The sequence below is a fragment of the Trachemys scripta genome, chromosome 1 (assembly GCF_013100865.1).
Source record: "Trachemys scripta elegans isolate TJP31775 chromosome 1, CAS_Tse_1.0, whole genome shotgun sequence".
In the NCBI taxonomy this organism is placed as follows: Eukaryota; Metazoa; Chordata; order Testudines; family Emydidae; genus Trachemys; species Trachemys scripta.
In genome coordinates, this window is record NC_048298.1 from 46,812,489 (window position 1) to 46,830,918 (window position 18,430).

At 38.6% G+C, this 18,430-nt stretch overlaps 1 protein-coding gene across 1 annotated transcript in view; it reads right to left on the reverse strand.

The window, feature by feature from the left end:
* Positions 1-8,355: 8,355 nt before the first annotated feature.
* The window catches only part of MDFIC (MyoD family inhibitor domain containing), a 107,060-nt gene continuing 96,985 nt past the window's right edge, over positions 8,356-18,430 (reverse strand). The window contains exon 5 of the mRNA XM_034769049.1: positions 8,356-9,095. Within this exon, the coding sequence (XP_034624940.1) occupies positions 9,031-9,095 (65 nt within the window). The 3' untranslated portion in view covers positions 8,356-9,030. The remainder of the gene's footprint in view (positions 9,096-18,430) is intronic.

Sequence of the window (18,430 nt, forward strand, 5' to 3'; positions counted from 1 at the left end):
TAATTTATTTTTGTGTCTGGAACTTGACTAAATGCTTAGATTAAGTCAACATCTAAATCAAAGGGCTGTTTAAAAAAATAGTATTCTTGAATGGATGAAAGAATTAACAGCTCAGCAAACTGAAATCCTCTATTTATCCATAGAACATGTACAACATAAGCAATAGGTTTGGCTGGCCAACATACCTCATTCCTACTCTGGAGAAACACCTGTAGGGACGAGAGTGTAGGTAAATCACCTTGGGCATTGATTGATTGGCCTGCTGCTCTGCTTAGACAATGATTATATTTCATGGAGGTGTCGTCAGGTGTCCATTAGGAACTATATGCACAGATAGCTAAACTGAGGCAAAATAAAAATGACTTTTGGTCACTTTTTCTTCTTCACCTCCCTCTCCCCTCCTCCCCATCTTGAAAACTAAAAAACCAAAGTCATATTTTGAATAAGATTGCATAAAGAAGTCTTGTTCAGAATGAGTCTTGTTTCAGCACCCCTTGTTTGGGTCAACACTGACGTGGCATATGTTCCTTTTCATAAATTATGCCACACTAATTAATTAAACCTGAAATGATGTGTGTGTATCAAGAAGAAAATAGCATATAGTGCAGATTCTCATCTCAGTTACAGTATTGTTAATTTGGAGTGACCACTGAAATCAGTGGCTTTACAACAATGTAAATTAAATCAGGGTCTGATCCTATGACCATTTCCAGTTGTACTTTATGGCACATTACAATCAGGCATTAAAATTTGCCACAAAAACAAATTTGCATAGTGGACCACAGAACACTCAAGTTTTCAGGGGCCCGTTCAGGGTGCACCAAACCTAAATCTGTACAGTAAGCAGGTGGCAGCAGTAGTACTAATTTTTTTCCTATAGTTCAATCAGTCTGTTGGGGGAGGAGGAGAGGAGAGATCCTTGGTGTCAAAATGGGATGAAAAGAAAACAGATCAGGAGCATTATTTCTTAAATGTAAATTTTGCTCATTTAAAATAGACTTTTTTTGATTTAATCAAATTGTAAAACTCAGTATGGTCTCAAGTTATTCTCCTGCCCATGCAACACCAACAGTTTTAATTTATGAGGACCAACTGGAGAATTTAAATACAACTTTTTTACAAATATAACCAAAGTATTGAAAAGGTCCAGTTAGCAAATCCCCAGGACCCCTGGTCCTTGCACAAAACTACAGGCCTAATTTGCCTAGCCACTGTGCCTACGAATGTGTGCATGCAAGTGAGAAATTAGATGCTTAAATGTCCATTTGTACTTGCAAGTATTAATGTAGGCTCCATGGTAATACAAATAATAAATAATAATAATTTGCAGTATTTTGTGTATGTAGATAGGGCCTGATCCAAAGCCCACTGAAATGAATGGGAAGCTCTCTGTTGACTTCAGTGGGCCTGGGATCAGGCCTATACCCAAAAGTGTCTGTGGTAATTATATGGACACATGTAGACATGCGATTTTTCATAAATTAGTTCGTGTCTTTGAAAATGTGGTCCATAAGAAAGCAAAGTGAAAACAAAGACTGAATACAGAAAGATTTTTTTAGCCTATTTTCTTCAGAACCTGATTGCAATTTGGGAACTTTCCTGAAAGCTGGCATTATCTACCAATATTTAGTTATAAATATAAGATGCCTGGCAACACTTAATACAACAGAAAACAGGGACATATCCCTAATTTGATTTTTATTATGCAGCATATGGTCAAAGCTTTCAAACTCAATGCACAAAATAAATACGTACATAAACTTTGTTTTCAAGCACAAATCAGCATAAACATTAGATTGTAAATTATAAGAAAATTTCCCTTACTATATTGAAATATTACTCTTAATACCAGAAATTTAATTAATATCATCACCGATTAAAGTGAGAGGTGTTTTTTTCTTTTCTCATACATACTGCCACTGAATATCATTTCATACACCCGAGTAACCATTAGTTTCTTCATGCAGCAAAATTCACCTTCTAATAGCAGCTCTTAAGGAGGTTATGAGGACAATTCACATGAAAAATTAATACACTTTTTTTTTTAACCTGAAGACTTGTTTTACTTGTTGTTTCTCAACCAACAGCCTTTTCCCATTCGGAATATTTGCTGTACTATGAAGAAGTGGTTAGTTACCCGTCAGATTGCACCTTATCTTCTGCTGCAAACCTCTCAGGCAGGGCATGCACATTTCATGTCCTTTCACAGTGCAGTTCACTTGGAGACAAAAGCAAGAGGAATTTGTTTCAGTTGAGCTATTCTCTTTTAACAGACACTTTCCAGCTGACTAAAGTTATCTTTAAAATTACAGAAGCGGTCAAAAGGGAATCAAGAATTTAGATGAATAATTTTCAGGATTTCAAAGATCAATAAAGGGAAAACTTTTGTATTTATTTATTTGAAAGTACCATTAAAACATGTAAATGTTAATTGATTATGCTGTCTTCAACATGCCTGTCTTAAATCATACCATGTAACTAAATTATTATCCAAAATGTCATCATCAGATACTTGATTTAAATACGTCATGTTGAAAATTACTTCCAATAAAATACAACAGTGATACTTATTCTACTATTTCCATTAAAACTAAGTGATTGGCCTAGCTACAAGAACAACAGAAGATTTATTACATCAACTATGTATTATTTGCAGATTGGGCAGCCTAAACCCCACATTAATTTTAAAATAGAGGTATGCCGCATAATACCTTGATTATTTTAGGTGCTAGTGCTATCTGACCAGAAAACACACAATGCAAAATACTTTTAAAATCGATCAATCAATACTATTAAGGACAGAAATTTCTCTACATGTTTAAACAGGTGTGTTGGCTACAGATAATAAAATGTTATACCTGCATCTGGACAGAATTTAATCAATTTAAAGTTGAATATGGATTTCATGTATTTATTATTATTTATACTGCTATTGTACCCAGATACCATGATGTTGATCAGGGCCATATTGTGCCAGGCACTGTACAAACAGAGGAAGACAGAGTCATTGATTCAAAGTACTTACAACCTAAGGTCTGGAAGACCTAGCCCATCAAGCACTTCTTGTGCACCAGTTGGCTACAGCTCTCTGGCCCAGAGGTGGCTGTATTTCAGTGGGTCTGGGTGCATTTAGAGCCATACTGTAGCTCTTCTACATGCCCCTCCAATATCTGTAACCCTCACACTGAGACTGGTCACAATGGGAGTGCCAGCACTCAGGGAGCCCAAGGATTCCACCGGGCTAACTCCACAGTCAGCTTCAGTCTCTGTAAAGGGGAGGGAGAGGATGCTGAGTCAGGGTCCTTTCCAATCCAGCCCTTGGCACTAGCCAGGCAGATAAGGAACAAATACTACACCCAGTCCATGGGTGATGCAGCAAGCAGGTTCATGCTGCATTCTCCAAAGCTCCAAGAAGGAATGTCTGATTTACAGGACTCTTAGGAGTTCTTGGAGTAGTGAGCTCCCCACTACCCTGGAGGCAGACTTCTGGCTATATGCCACAGTCAAGCCTGAGTTTGTAAAGCACTTTGTGATCTTCTGGGATGAAAAGTTCTCTATATATGTAAAATATTATCATAATTATTGGCTGCTGTTGGAAAATAGGGAACAGGAGCAGAGCTAGAAAATTACTCAAAGGCCAAACCTCCATCCAACCCTGCTGTGCTTGTCACATTTTGGCAGAGAGAGTGGCAGAACCAGCCATCCTGCAAGTCTTGTAGTCACTGAACCTTTCTTTCAAGAAAGAACAATTATGAACTGTGTTTGGGGATAAATTACTGTGGATGTCCAGATCCAAAGAAATGATGGCTATAGAATATTAGGGTAGCGGCTTTTGAACATATAATGTATTTTGTTGAAAAAACCCTAAGCAATTAAGAAATTATGTTTCCAGTAATTTTTTAAGACCCTGGACCAGATTGCAGGAGGTGGATTTAGGGGAGGAAATTATTAACATTATCTTCACGGAGTTTTCCATTTGGGGAGATGGGGTTTCCTGCTATCCCATCCACAAGCCTGTTCTATGCAGAGTTGGCTGCACTTCTACCCTGAGAATATCACTAAATGATATCTCAGATCCTTTGAGACATGTGCTAATTTTAAAGGGTCTGATAAGGACACAAGGCCATCCATATGAGGTCTCTGTGCCTTAATACTGGCACTGGGGACCCTAGCCCCTGGTTTAGGCCCCTAGGCAGCAGCTCTATGCTGTATTGCCAGGACTCTCACTGCCCTGGAAGCCTTGTTAAAGGGTATTTCCTAGCATGGAAGGACCTTTATGGAAAAGCTAATGCAGGTTCAGGCCACAACAGCATTTTGATGGAATCAATGCTGATTGCTGACATGCCCTGTTAAGGCTGTATCCCCACTTTGAACTTTAGGGTTCAAATGTAGGGGCCTGCATGAAAACTTTTAAGCTTAACTACCAGCTTAGCTCTGGTTCCGCTGCCACCATTTCAATGAGCTTCTTAACCCTTTACAGGGAAAAGGATTTTGGAGTCTCTGGCCAGGAGGGATTTTATAGTACTGTACACAGGACAGCTGTTACCCTTCCTTTTATAGTTATGACATGCCCCTTATGTCTTGAAGTAGAATCCTCCAAATAAGAAACAGTCTGTATGGAAAAAGGTTAGGTATTATCCATTAGATCCCTGAAATTATGAAATAAGAAAATAGAGCATCTCAAATATATATGACGTTTTATATTTTCATTCTATTAGCTTTGGTTCTGTAGGAGAAAAAGTAAGTTGAAGAAGAAGATATCTGTAAATGTTGAGTGAAAACTTGCCTGTGATTGGAATCAGGCAACTAAGAAAATATTTCAAAATCACTGTAGCAAATGATTATTGATCCTTTCTAGGAACTTGAAATTATAGATAAATATAGAGCATAATCCCGCAACAGTTAAAGATATGAGTAGTTGACGTCAATAGAACTACACCTATGAATAAGGGCTGTTTGTATGATTAAGGGTTGCAGGAATAAGCCCAGACATTTTCATTGAAACCTCTGTGAGTTCTGATAAAATTTGCATTTTTTAATACTTGTTAGTGTATTTGCTCATTATGTGGGCAGTGTAAGACTTTTTATGTCCTTAATTATTCCTTTCCTTGCTTTCAATTGTTTAGATTTTGTTGATGCCATCAGTAACTAGAATGGATAGGTTACCAGACTATTACAGTGAAGGACTAAGTAAACTAATAATGACACCCACTGACCCTGACCTCATTTGATGCATGTCTGACAAGACACACATGTGCCCTTGGTATGCCGTACATACAGCCACAGTGCAACCTATCTTCACCCCAAAGGTTGGTAAGAAGAACTACAAAGCAAATGCAAATTTTCAGATTAGAAGCTAGTGTACGTCTCTCTCATAATCAAAGCATGACCCTCCAGGCTATAGTGTTTCCTAGCTAAGTTACTGGCCCTCTCTGTTACTCCTTCTGAAAAATGTTGTTACTCATGCTTTTCCTTTTTCTAGTGTTTTCCATCTGTAGATCTCAAAAGTGTGTAGATTTCCTTATCTTAAATTCACCACTGACCTAATTAACTACAGAAATTTGAATCAATTTGTATGACATGCTGTGACCTAGTATATAAGAGGCTGGCCTATGTACAGTTTTGTAAGTCACTTAAACTCCCTAGACCTGGTTTTCCGGTCTGTTCTGGCATCAGAGAGTGGGCTTAACTGGCACCCCTTATGTAAGAAGAATTCCCAGGTAGTGTAGAGTCAGTGGAATGGTATAGAACATGTTTCTGAGATGTTACGCTGGATGAACCCAGTGTGCAGAGAATCTCTATTGTAAATACTGCATAAAATTCATAGGTAGAAATATATTCAAGATGATTTTGAAAATTGGACTGAATATGGATTAGTCCAGATATTTGCGCAAACATAACACTAGCAAAGAAGGGTCTAGAAGCAGATCAAGGGGTGAGGACTGGGAGGCAACAGGGAACAACCTATGAACCTATGAATCAGCTATAGAAGGCCATCCAATGTTCTCTTCAGAAACTGCTCCCAATTGTGTTATTTCTATGTTGCCATCTAGAGTTGACTAAAGGAAAACAAGTGATTTCGCCTATTTATTTAATGTTTTACAACTCTAGGACTATGGGATCCAACACTATGAATTTCTATGGACCTGGGAGTCTGACATCTTTTCTTAAAACAGGATTATTTTAAAGTTATGTAGTAGTTTTAACATTTTGGGTTATGTTTCAAAAGTTATTCACCTTTATTATATCTGTGACTGGCATTTGCATGGCAGATAATGGCCCTATTCGGGCCTTGTTAACATTACAAGAAGAATGTTTTCAAATTAAGAAACTGTTCTTGAATAATTTCTTGAATGTTCAGGATCATGCCCTACACTTACTTAACAGGGGTGCTGGAATAATTTGGATAGTGGGCGTGCTGAGAGCCATTAACCAAACTGTAAACCCTGTACGTAGTGGAATCCACTCAAGCCAGGGGGTGTGGCAGCACGCCCAGCACCTCTAGTTCCAGCACCTACATTACTTAGTTTCAAGTTCCTAAAAAGGATCCATCATAACAATCTACAATATTGATTTTCACTTATTTACCTGATTCCAGTTACTAACTGGTTGGCCAAATTCTCCGTGGGTGCAAATTAACATTGCTCCATTGATTTCAGTGGAACTATGCTTATTCATACTAGCCAAGAATCTGCCCATTATATCTGGATTGCACTGTGTAAATTTTACTCACCTTTGCATTGCCATCAAGGCAATTTGTCGTATTTTCTCCAAAAGAGACTCAGTCTGTTTATGAGATTCATAAGGCTTCATTGTTTTCATGGATTCTGTGACTTACATTGCTTTTTAAAAAGTTATACATGAATTTTGCATGTGGGTTGGTAGACAAGATAAGAACTGCACAGATTTCACAGAGAATGAGAGCTGGTAAAAATGGGAACATTTTTCTGAAAAAAATGTTCCCTTGTGATCAAAAATTTTCAAAATTCAAAATATTTTTAGTCAACTATATTGAGAATACTGAGAATTATCTTGGGTTTGCAGAGGTTAGTCAGCAACTGGTACATTCAAATCTGTCCACCAATACACAGCTCAAGCAAATTTTTCAGTTAGTTGCACTAAAACAGGAAACTTATGCCCATAATCTTGACACTTTTTCTCCATTTTTGTTAAAAAGTGCCATAATAAAACACAAGCTCTAATGTCTGGTGGAAATGCATCAATAATTACAGAACACTGCATTGTTTCTGTGGACAATTCTCACAACAGTAAAAACTACTTATTCGTTATTTGTAGATATAGAGTAACAGTTTCAAAAGCTCAGGCTGCTAAGGGCAGGTCTACACTTAAAATGCTGCACTAGTGCAGCTGCGCCGTTTTGGCGCTTCTGTAAAGCATCGGCATAGTTAATCCACCTCCACAAGAGGCAGTAGCTATGTGAGAAGCCCTCCCATCAACATAGTCCTGGGGGTTAGGTCAGTACAACTGCATTGCCAAGGGTGTGGATTTTTGACACTCTTAAACAACGTAGATATACAGATGTAAGTTTATAGTGTAGACTGGGCCTATGTCACTTAAGTCTCATTTTCAAAGGTGACCTAGGCACTTAGGAGCTTAAGACCATGGGGTCTGAACAATAACTGGGGGTTTAAAACAATAGACTAAAGTCAGCTTTGAAAATGAGATATAGGCTCCTAAGTCACTTAGGGGGACTACTGAACACTACCCTAAGACAAAATACTGAGATAAATTTAATGAATAATTACCAATATGATGTCAAAGACAAATAATGCTGGGCAAATGACATGATGTCTTTAAGAACTACTAAGTTGATGTAACTTTTTGGTGAGCAATCCTATTTACATCTTTTACAACTTTGATCATCACGACAACATAATGTTGGATCCTCAAAAGGACAAATTGCTGCACTTTTTATTTTTAATATAGAAGAAGCTTAAAACATGATGGGTGAGACGTAATGCAACACAGAAAGCAGAGTAATCAGTTAGAAATTTACCAATCTTATCTCACAAATATATGATATTTATTAATTCATTAGTATATGTTATGCATACAAAGCTTTTGATAAGTTGTTTCCCTCCTACAGTAGTTCTTTGTTCCTCAACACACAACTATCATTTTGAAAGATCTGAAATCATAATTTTTATAGGTTCTAGTCTCCTATATTTATTTTAAAATAATATACACCTCTATGCTGATATAACCCCGATATAACGCTGTCCTCGGGAGCCAAAAATATCTTACCGCGTTATAGGTGAAACCGTGTTATATCGAACTTGCTTTGATCTGCTGGAGTGCGCAGCCCCGCCCCCCCCGGAGCACTGCTTTACCGCGTTATATCCGAATTTGTGTTATATCGGGTCGCGTTGTATCGGGGTAGAGGTGTATAATATTGTAAATTCAGCAAATCTGTCTGTCTCACAAAGGAGCAAATTGTTCCTTTTGAAACATGCAAACAACTCCTTGCTGACACTATTGGAGGCTTTGCACAAGTAACTGAGGGCAGAATTTTGCCCACAATGATATTTTGATTTCTTTGAAAAAAAAACAACAGTGGTCCCTGGCACACAGAATATATGTGCAAAGGGTAAGATTATCCCCACCACTATGGCCTTTTTATGCTGCTGTGAGAGCATAAAAGAGCCAGTAGCACCCTGGATTTGTCCAGGGGAGAACTTCCTCCGGTACGGGCTTTATCCAAGGCAACTTTCATGGCTCTCTGTGCCTGTACCACAAATTCTGGCACAAGAGGCTGGTCTGGGGATGGGAGGGATGCATCAGGAAAGGGGAAAGCTTCAGCACAGCAGGGATTCCATAGGCAGCTGGCGACCGGTTGCTGGCAGTCAAAGTTATTTTGAGGGTCACATCAGCTCTGACGGTGGCTTAGATTAGAATCAGGAGATTAGCTGAGCTTCCCCTCATGCTGGGTTGACAGTTTTGTGCTTCTAGACATACCTCACAAAATCTCATCCAAAATGTCTACTCATAAATAATTTGAAGCCGCAATAGTCAACCACGGTCTCTTACATAGTATGGGGCTTTCTTCCAAACTTTCACAATGATGTGGTAGTGCCCTAAAGAAAAATAAGAATTTAAAATAAAAACTGAGTATCACAGTTAAGAGAGGCAGATAAGAGATCCACAGATTCATTTTTTTTTGCGTCTCTGCGACACCATTCTATAGCTAAGTGCCACTGATTTAAAAGATGAAGGTGAGGTAGATTTTGCCCACCTTATTTTGAATCAAATATAATATGATCTTTACTAGGACTGTAAAATGGCTCTGTGCACACGTTTACGAGTCATGTTTCACCTACTTACGTCCAGATATTGCCTTCACAGAGTAATTACAGTTTATCACCTTAATAATACAACATCTGTGAAGCAGGTGGCATGAAAAATCAATTATTTGATGTATATTTATTTAAATGTTCCTTTATAAAGCACATATCGAAACCAAATCTATGCACAAATACAAGCAACTAAAATCAGATATCAAAAAACAGATAGCGCAGGCCAAAAGACCAGACACCTTCAACACCTTGCCCCAGATAACACCGATAAAACACTGCCACAATTAAAAGGCCTGAAAAAACAGGCAAGTCTTGTGCTTCTTAAACTTTGTTTCTACTATGAAAAGTGGCCATGACTCTGTAAAAATAGCAGTTTTATTCCATGGAGCTGTTCCTTTTCTGAGTTGTACCTGCTGACTTTAGTGACAAAAAGCTTTTACTGCTTTTTATGCAGAGGACCTGCAGAATGAACACAGCTACGAGAGAAAGATAGATTCTATTCCTCCTTGTTCATCTTCAACGGAATTCTTTAAAATTCCAATCACCTATGCTTGCGTATAACAACCATCATCTTGGTAGTCAGGGAAGATTGAACCCAGAAGTTCCATAGCATGAACTTAAGCTAATGGGCTAAGACTGCAATCACGGATATATGTTTGGAGGATTGTGGCATTATCCCCTGCTTGTACTGTTTGTAGCAAACCCATATCTTTCGTGGATCAGGCACAGAAGGGAACACGTAACACACATTGAACAGTAGTTATATATGCAAACTAATCGATTGCAATGGGATTTCACTAGGAATTCTCATTGGCTATTTCCAGCCAGAATCCTGAGTGGTGCCAAGTGGCCAGAATGACTCCAGCCCATCAGTTTATTTGCAACCTTGGAACAGGGCTTGGACTCAGGCTTCACCATGAAGTCACATCAGGACAGTCCTTATGGTAAAGTAGAGCAGGCTCAGGATCTCCTTTGGGAATATGTTCTAGAGTAAATCTGGTTAACCTGTAGAAGTTCGGCATAGTCTTGTTTCTCTGCTAATGCTGACTGCCAGGTCAGCCACAATCCTCAGGCTCCCCCCCTACCTCAAACAGCCCAAACTAAAGCTGTCCCCTAATGCTGCCTCACTAGGAATCTACACTGTAAGATTTCCAGGTGGAACTGAAGATTCCTTAGGCCTTAGCCTATAAATTCTTAGTTTGGGTCTGGCTGCCTGGGAGATTGCTTCGCTCCCCATTTGATGCTGTCACAGTTCAGTTCAGTCAAAATGCTTGATACGGAGGTCCCCCAATACAAAAAAGAGGTAGTTGCTGGTGGGCATTTTCCATAAGAGACCCTCCACTTTGGAACTTGCTTTTTTGTTTGCCACAGCCTGGATGTGTTAACCTTCTGGTTATGTTGCAAAGCCCATCGTTTTCCCCAGGTTTTTTGGGAAGGGATTGGGCTTGGGCTGGAGGGATCTGTTATGTTTTCTACGGGCTGGTTTGTTTTATTTATACTATATTTGCTCATGGATGTTTATCTGTTCTTCGAAGTGGAAGAAGCGATTCATGGTATTAGATTGCATGATTGATATCGTTACTGCTACTTTGTCTAAAAAGCACCCAGAGCACCTATTGAGGTGGGCACCTATTGAGACTTCTAGCAATCAAAAATAAATGAAATATTAATTTCTAAAAAGACACACACCCACGCACCCACCCATACAAAGAGATGCAATTTGTTGTGCCTCTTATAAAATCATCTAATAGCATTTCATTTTAAAAATTGGCTTTAATTGATTTTCATATTTCAAGCTTCATCCAAAAGGATCTATTTTTATTGTATTGCTTTGGCTTCGACTTTATTGTTTCATTCAACGCTAGTCTATTGAGATCTCTTTATACATGGTATTTTCTTCTTAGCCATATTTTATTGAAATGTCAACTAGTACTGGAGTTCTTCTTTCCATGGATTTTTGAAACTTAGAGATATCTTGGTTCTTACATGATACTTTAATAATGTTGCCAATCCTCTGATAAGTTGTTCACATCAGATATTTAGCCCCAATACCTAATGCTTGAGAATCCACATTGATTCTCTTCACGTTCTGCCTCTGCATTCCAAGATTTATGAATATTAAGTTGTGCTTGCCCCAAAGCAAAAGTATACTCGCTAAGATATTTGCTGAGATCAGGAGTCTCTATGCCCCATTTTTAAAACAAAGGCATTAATAAAAAAGCACTATAAAATGTACAACATTCAAAAAATAAGGAAAACAGGAATTCAGTATTTTTTAATAAAGTGTGGGGGGGGGAAATCAGTTCAAAGCACCCTATTCAGAGCTACCCTGAATAATGCAAGAGCAACATTTATGAGACTGGTACAGAATTATCTCTGCTAAGAAATGTGAGTAAATCCTTGAGCTCTACAGCTATGACCCTTGCTTTTAAAACCATGGTCGTCTACCGTAAAAAGGCATCCTTCGCTATAATTTTAACCCTTTCAGACACCAGGGGAATAACAATATATGGTTGCATCTAATAACATGGAACTCTTATATAACATGTTGCTTAAGGCCTTTAAGAAAGGAGCACTAAGTTCTCCTCCTCTTAACCATCCAGCAAGGAGACAAAATAGCCAATAGTCCTTGTTTTCACACCAGTGTTGGAAAACTCTCCAAACTAGATTGTATACATATTTCTGCAAACTTGATAGCAATACCTCCTACGTAGAGCATTTGAAGAAACAGTGAAGGACAGTAATTATTGTGTCTTATCCATCCCTATGTCAGAACCATAGTCTACATTATGTGTAATCTGGGGACACTTGTGACCAGTCCCTGAAAACAAATGGCATAATGAAAGTGAGAAGTTACGTGACCTAGCCACAAGTTTGGCATATCAGGGCCAATTAAATGAAATTAGATTTACTCCTTCTCTCTCTCTCTCTTTTTTTTTTTTTTTTTGGTCTACTTTCTTCTTAACCATGAGGGAAAAGTACAGAAAATACATAGTCATCTCAGAACATGTAAGAACATTAAGGCATGCTAATCAGACATGGTTCCACTCAGGACATTGAGCCCATGTATCTAAATTTTACCTTGGTTCATATTTACTTCTTAGTCCACTAAATCTCAATTATACCTCAGTACAAGTTACTAACTGCAAAATATGCTTGTAACAGAAAAAAAAAAAGCTGAGCTAGAACCTTGAAAATTCACAAGCCATGATCTATAGTCAAAATCTGTTTGAGCTACTTAGATTAGTAGGTAGGAGCAAAAAAGTTAAGTTAATCTCTTATTGAAATAAGTGCAAAACCTTTCAACTGAACAGAAATACACATACCTAGGGTATGTCTTCACTACCGGCCAGATTGGCGGGCAGCGATCGATCCAGCGGGGATCGATTTATCGCGTCTAGTCTAGACGTGATAAATCAATCTCCGAGCGCTCTCCTGTCGACTCCTGTACTCCAGCTCGATGAGAGGTGCAGGCAGAGTCGACGGGGGAGCGGCAGCAGTCGACTCACCGTAGTGAAGACACCGCGGTAAGCAGATCTAAGTACGTCGACTTCAGCTATGTTATTCACGTAGCTGAAGTTACGTAACTTAGATCGACCTCCCCACCCCTCCCAAGTGTAGACCAGGCCAAAGTTTCAGTACTAAATTCACCCGTGGGGTTGCCAGTACAGCTTCAAAGTTTTAAATACATGTACATACACAATTTAAAAAATTAAAAGTAATAGTATACTGGTAACAGATTTTTTTCCCAGAATGAATACCTTTCTCAAGATCCTTTCCAAAAGTACTCACTATCTCTGGAGATTTGGCCCATTCTTATTTGATTGTGGAAATAAGCATTCTGTATTGCAAACAAGTTGCAAAAAAACCCCAATCAAATGCAGGAAAGAATATAAATAGCTGCTGGCAGAGTTAACAGTGGATTACAGGCTTACTAACAGGTGGAACACACACGTAATCACAAAAGCATTGCATTGAGACAAGTACAGAACCAAACCAATACTAATCATTTATGGAGACATATATTAAGATATTCAAGGTTCAATTTCTAAACTGTGACTGCATAACATGACTTCTGCCCCTCTGTTTGTAATTACATCACTTTCAGTTATATGTATTAAATGGTCCCCAAGCTGCTCTTTAGAAAATAATAAATTGCTTAATTTTAAAAGCAGCCCCATATGGTTAAGATAATTCAAGAGATACAATTGAGTAATATAATTCATAATTTTTGATTTAAACCTTCATATTAAACTAAAAATAGAGATCTACAGTGTTTATTACAGTAAATATTCTTATTAAAAATAACAGCATATGAGGAATTCCCAGCAGGCTCTGCATAAGCCGTCAGTGAAATATCTCATTGTAATTATTTTTCAGCAGTTTCCTCCTACTGTGATGCACATTGTTATTATATATACTCCAGAACACTGTGCAACAAAACAAGATGTTGGTACTTCTCAGTCTTCTGAATGAAGGAGTTTCAATGTAACTTTTATTAGCTTATAATTAAATGGTGGGGAGGCAGAGAGGGAAGTACATATTGAAAACCCAGCTCCATCCACAGGAAGCTGGTGGAATCCACAAACCTTTTTTCCTAGATGTACGGCGGCTTCATTGAATATTGGCATGATAGCTGATCCAAGTGATGTTTCAGCACAGTGGCCTTCTTCCTAAGTGGCAGAATGAGGAAAACGCTTTGGGTTGTCCCACACTACATTAGGCTACTCCAAATAAACTGAGGATGAAATACTGAGGCATTACATGGATTGCCTGATAGTATTGTGGGCCACATTTTCTTTAACCTGCAGCTGGTCAGGAGATTGTAATCTCTTTTTAAAAGATACCAGATGTGGGTCTCCTCACAGTTAGCCATGCTTTTATCACCCTCCAGGCTGGATTACTTCAGAGTGCCCTGGATGATGGTGTACAGTACAAAGAAAGACTGTCTTGTCCTGACAGTCCTCCAGCTGGTATCTCTCAGGGGCTAGCAGAAGACAACCCTTAACTTTCAAATTTATTTCCCCCACCTTCTTTGTCCAACAGAGTGTGTGTGGTGACCAACTGGCCTCTGGTTTTATTCATACTCTTTCATTTGTTTGGAGAAGCAGTTTTGTTGCATTTGCTAATTTATAAAGGTTTGTTTACCTGACACCTTGTTATTCATATTACTGTATTATTTGTATTGCAATAGCACCTAGGGATCCTGATGATCGACCAGGAGCCCATTGCGCTAGGTGCTGTACAAACTCAGAAGAAAAAGGCAGCCCTTTCCCCAAGGAGTTTGCAATATACGTTATGCTGTGTTTTCTATTATGACCATTGTAAATGCAACTAGAGGCTGGGATATGTATCTTATACATGGAAAAAATGAAAGATACACCAGTCTGAATAGTCAAAAGTGAACTTTACCTGCCTCCAGACCAAAAGCTACATTTTGCTCCAGAATAGCAATCTAACATGAGAAAAACAAGTGGAACATAATTTGAAAATAATCACTTAGAATTGGTTTCTGCCACCCTTACTTCGTTGTACCTTATTCCTTGAGTAGTTTCACTGAAATGAATGGGACTACTTAAGAAGTATAGGTACTACGCATTGTGAGTAACGGTGGCAGAATCTAGTCTTCAGTTTGAACAGGCTGCCTTTGAGAAATGGACCTTTGCCAATATAAAAGGAGCCTTCTGAATCTCAAAGATCTATAAGAACAACTAACAGTCACTGCATGCTAACTCTGAAATATAATACAAGTGCTAAGGAAGAGTGAATATTACTGATATCAGTAAACTAATTTTCTCATTATCCGTGATATAAATAGACCCTAAATGAATTACTGATGTAGTAGAACCACTTTTGTAAGGTGTAGGTGGGGGAGGGGGAAACCCTAAGGCACTTCAAAAATTATAGTGGTTTTTATTTTGTACTATCAAGGAAAGAAGGAATAAAACACTGGAGGAAATATATTCATTAACGTCCCTTGAGAAAATATATTAATTATCAACAAAGGCTCAGCCAAAACGCTAAGACAACTTATGTAGTGCATCAGACAAAATATGCCAACTAATCAAAACTCAAGACAGACAAGATTAGGCTTGTGCAGATTGTCTCCCTGACATGCAGCGTTCTAGACAAGCAAAGCGAACATGCTACCAGACAAGCAAGTGAACATATTACACAAGGACCTAAGAAAACTACAAAATGATCAAAGACGTCTTCAATATCATAATTTAAAAATATAATGGGAAGGTAGACAGGATGATATAAAGAAACAGATCTCTTTGATATGCAAGTCAAGAGTGAAAAAATGACAGGCTCATAGAATTTTCAGATAAGGATTTAAGATTGTCGTGCTTTCCACAAGAGCAGCCTAGGAAGTGAACATGAAATGCCCAGCTTTTAAAATGAGATTAGTATACTTTTGACAAACTATATTATTCCAATATTGTAAAATTCAGCCAGTGCCAGAAAGGAAGGTATCACAGAACTCAGTGATGTAACATCTAATTAAATACAAAGCTAGAGAGAGCAATGCAGTTAAAGGAAGAGTCAGAGTGAGTGTCTGCCCTCACTGCATGAATTGCAGAGAAACCCTGCTGTGAAATAATAGGACCAGGCTCTGCTGATTTCCCCACCAGCCCTCCAGAAAGAAGGAAGCTGCAAAAAAAAGTAGGGGCTTTTGGCAGGTCTGTGCTGAGGAGTCATTACTCAGTTTAACTGGAAATGGAGCATCACTATCCCAAAGGCAAGAGCGCTTTCAGAAACACAGGCTGCAGCACTAAATACACATTGGAAGACTGGCTGCAGGAAACCTCTTGTAACATTAAGATTTCAGCTGCAGGAAGCCCTATATTTTTATTTGTTTTAAAGCTGGCTGTGAGAAGTCATTTATTCTTTGCCAGACATTGGTCATGTGAGGAACTGCTTTAGCCTACTGCAGCTGGAAAAAGAAGGAAGGCAGCAACTCTGCAAAGAAGACACTGGACAATCATGTGCAGCAGCCAAAACATTTGGAAAATGGGGTGAGAGAGCAAAAAAGATTAACAATACAAATAAGATAATCAGACAACCAAACATCCACTGGGAAACGACAGGAAGAGTGAGATTTATAAACCCTTTGTTGGCATGCTCACTGCTTCTTGTTTGGCGTGGATCATTGGTGCTTTAGAGGTACAATACACAGATAATTCTATATATAATGTATCTAAACTATGTGCAAGAAGGGGCTCCCTAAGGCCCTGGCTAAAATTGTCAGTAAAATCAAAGAAGGTTTGGGATGATCTCCTGTTTCTGATAGTGTTCACCCTGCTTGGATACAGCTATGTCACTCCTGCCAGAGGTGAAAATATTCATAGGGTTCTAACAATATCTCTGAAGAGCAAATCTTTACCGTAGGAACCAGGGCTGGCTCTAGGAATTTGGCTGCCACAAGCAGCCAAACAAAAACAAACAAACAAACAAACAAAAAAAGCCGTGATCGCGATCTGCGGCGGCAATTCGGCGGAAGGTCCTTCGCTCCAAGCAGGAGTGAGGGACTGTCCGCCGAATTACCACCAAACAGCTGGACGTGCCACCTCTCTCCGGAGTGGCCGCCCCAAGCACCTGCTTGGTAAGCTGGTGCCTGGAGCCAGCCCTGGTAGGAACTGACAAATGACATCAAAGGGCAGGTATACTTAAAAACTTTGCAGAAGGATTGCACAGTTCCCTGGTCCATCATGTTGACAAGCACCTTCTCTCCCAGTACATGAGAGTTAGAACAGGTTAGTGAGGAGATTTTTTTGCAAAAGCCTCTTTTTAAAACAAACACTTTGATAGCTCATCTCTTGGCACTTAACCCCCATTGACTTCAATGGGCATTGACTCAGGCCCTATATATGTAAGTATGTCAAGAGACAAAAGGAAGATAAAAGGCAAACACATTTATTGAAAGAAAAAAACAAACACCCTAACATATCTAAATGGGGGTTGGGGGTGGAGGGGAAATTTCAGCACTTCCGAAGATATGGCAAATGGAGAGAAGGAAAACAAGGGAATTTACAAATTTGGTCAAGAGTGAAATTTTACTCTTTCTGCCAGTGAACGAGTATTTTTATTTTATTTTTGTTTGTTTTGGTTTTCGTTTGTCTGAAAAACCTGTCATTGAATAAATCATGAATGTTCATGAATGTCACCAGTTTTAAACATAGCCATTCCCAGAGAGAAATAATACCCTTTTGACCTCCAATACTTGACTTTGTTTGTTTGTTTGGAGGCAGTTGCTCAAAAGTGCAAAACAACAAAACCAAACATTGATTGAATGTCTCGCTCTTTGCATACTGCTCAAAAATGTGGGTTTTTTTTTCACCTGGTTGGCTGGTGGTGTGAATGTTTTTTGCACAGCTCTGTAAGATTCCCCCTGCACTAGGAATAGAACAACAAGTTACAAAAATGGTAAGAGGAGTGCCTGGGGAAGAAAGCACTGCACAGAACATTATAAAGATCAGAGGGAGCCCAGAAGCGGAAGTAGAAAAATCTGTTCACAGTGTGCACCACTATGTAGAAATTCCCAGAAAACTCAAATACCACTATTGTCATTTTCAAACCAAGAAAGCTAAAAAAGGTGACAAAAGGGACCTGAGAAAGTACAGATTATAAGTAGTATGGAAAGATTTTATCATGACATTTTGACATCAAACAACAGAAATAATAGATTTCAAGTCCAATCAAGAGAATAATCTGTCCCTGAATCTAAATTCTCTATAATAGACCATCTCTATATATGATGAACAAAGCTGCTAAATATGCACATGTAATCTATCCACTGTGTATGGAACTCATTGACTGTAAGAGAGCTTTTGATTTAAATAAAAATAGATTTGTTATGAGCGGTTCAGCGCCAAGGCACATACAAAAAAAAAAAAAAAAAAGAGTTATATCCAGCCTTTGAGAAATAAACATGAAAATGAGACTTCCGTGTACACTTAGACAAGTAAAGGGAATAATTGCCAAAACAAAGAATGAGAGACAAGACAGAGCCATCTCTTTTGAAAGTATTCAGCATCTATATAGACAATAAATACTGAACTTGAACTATTTCAGTGCTGCATATCTTGCCAATTGACAACATAAAGGAAATATAA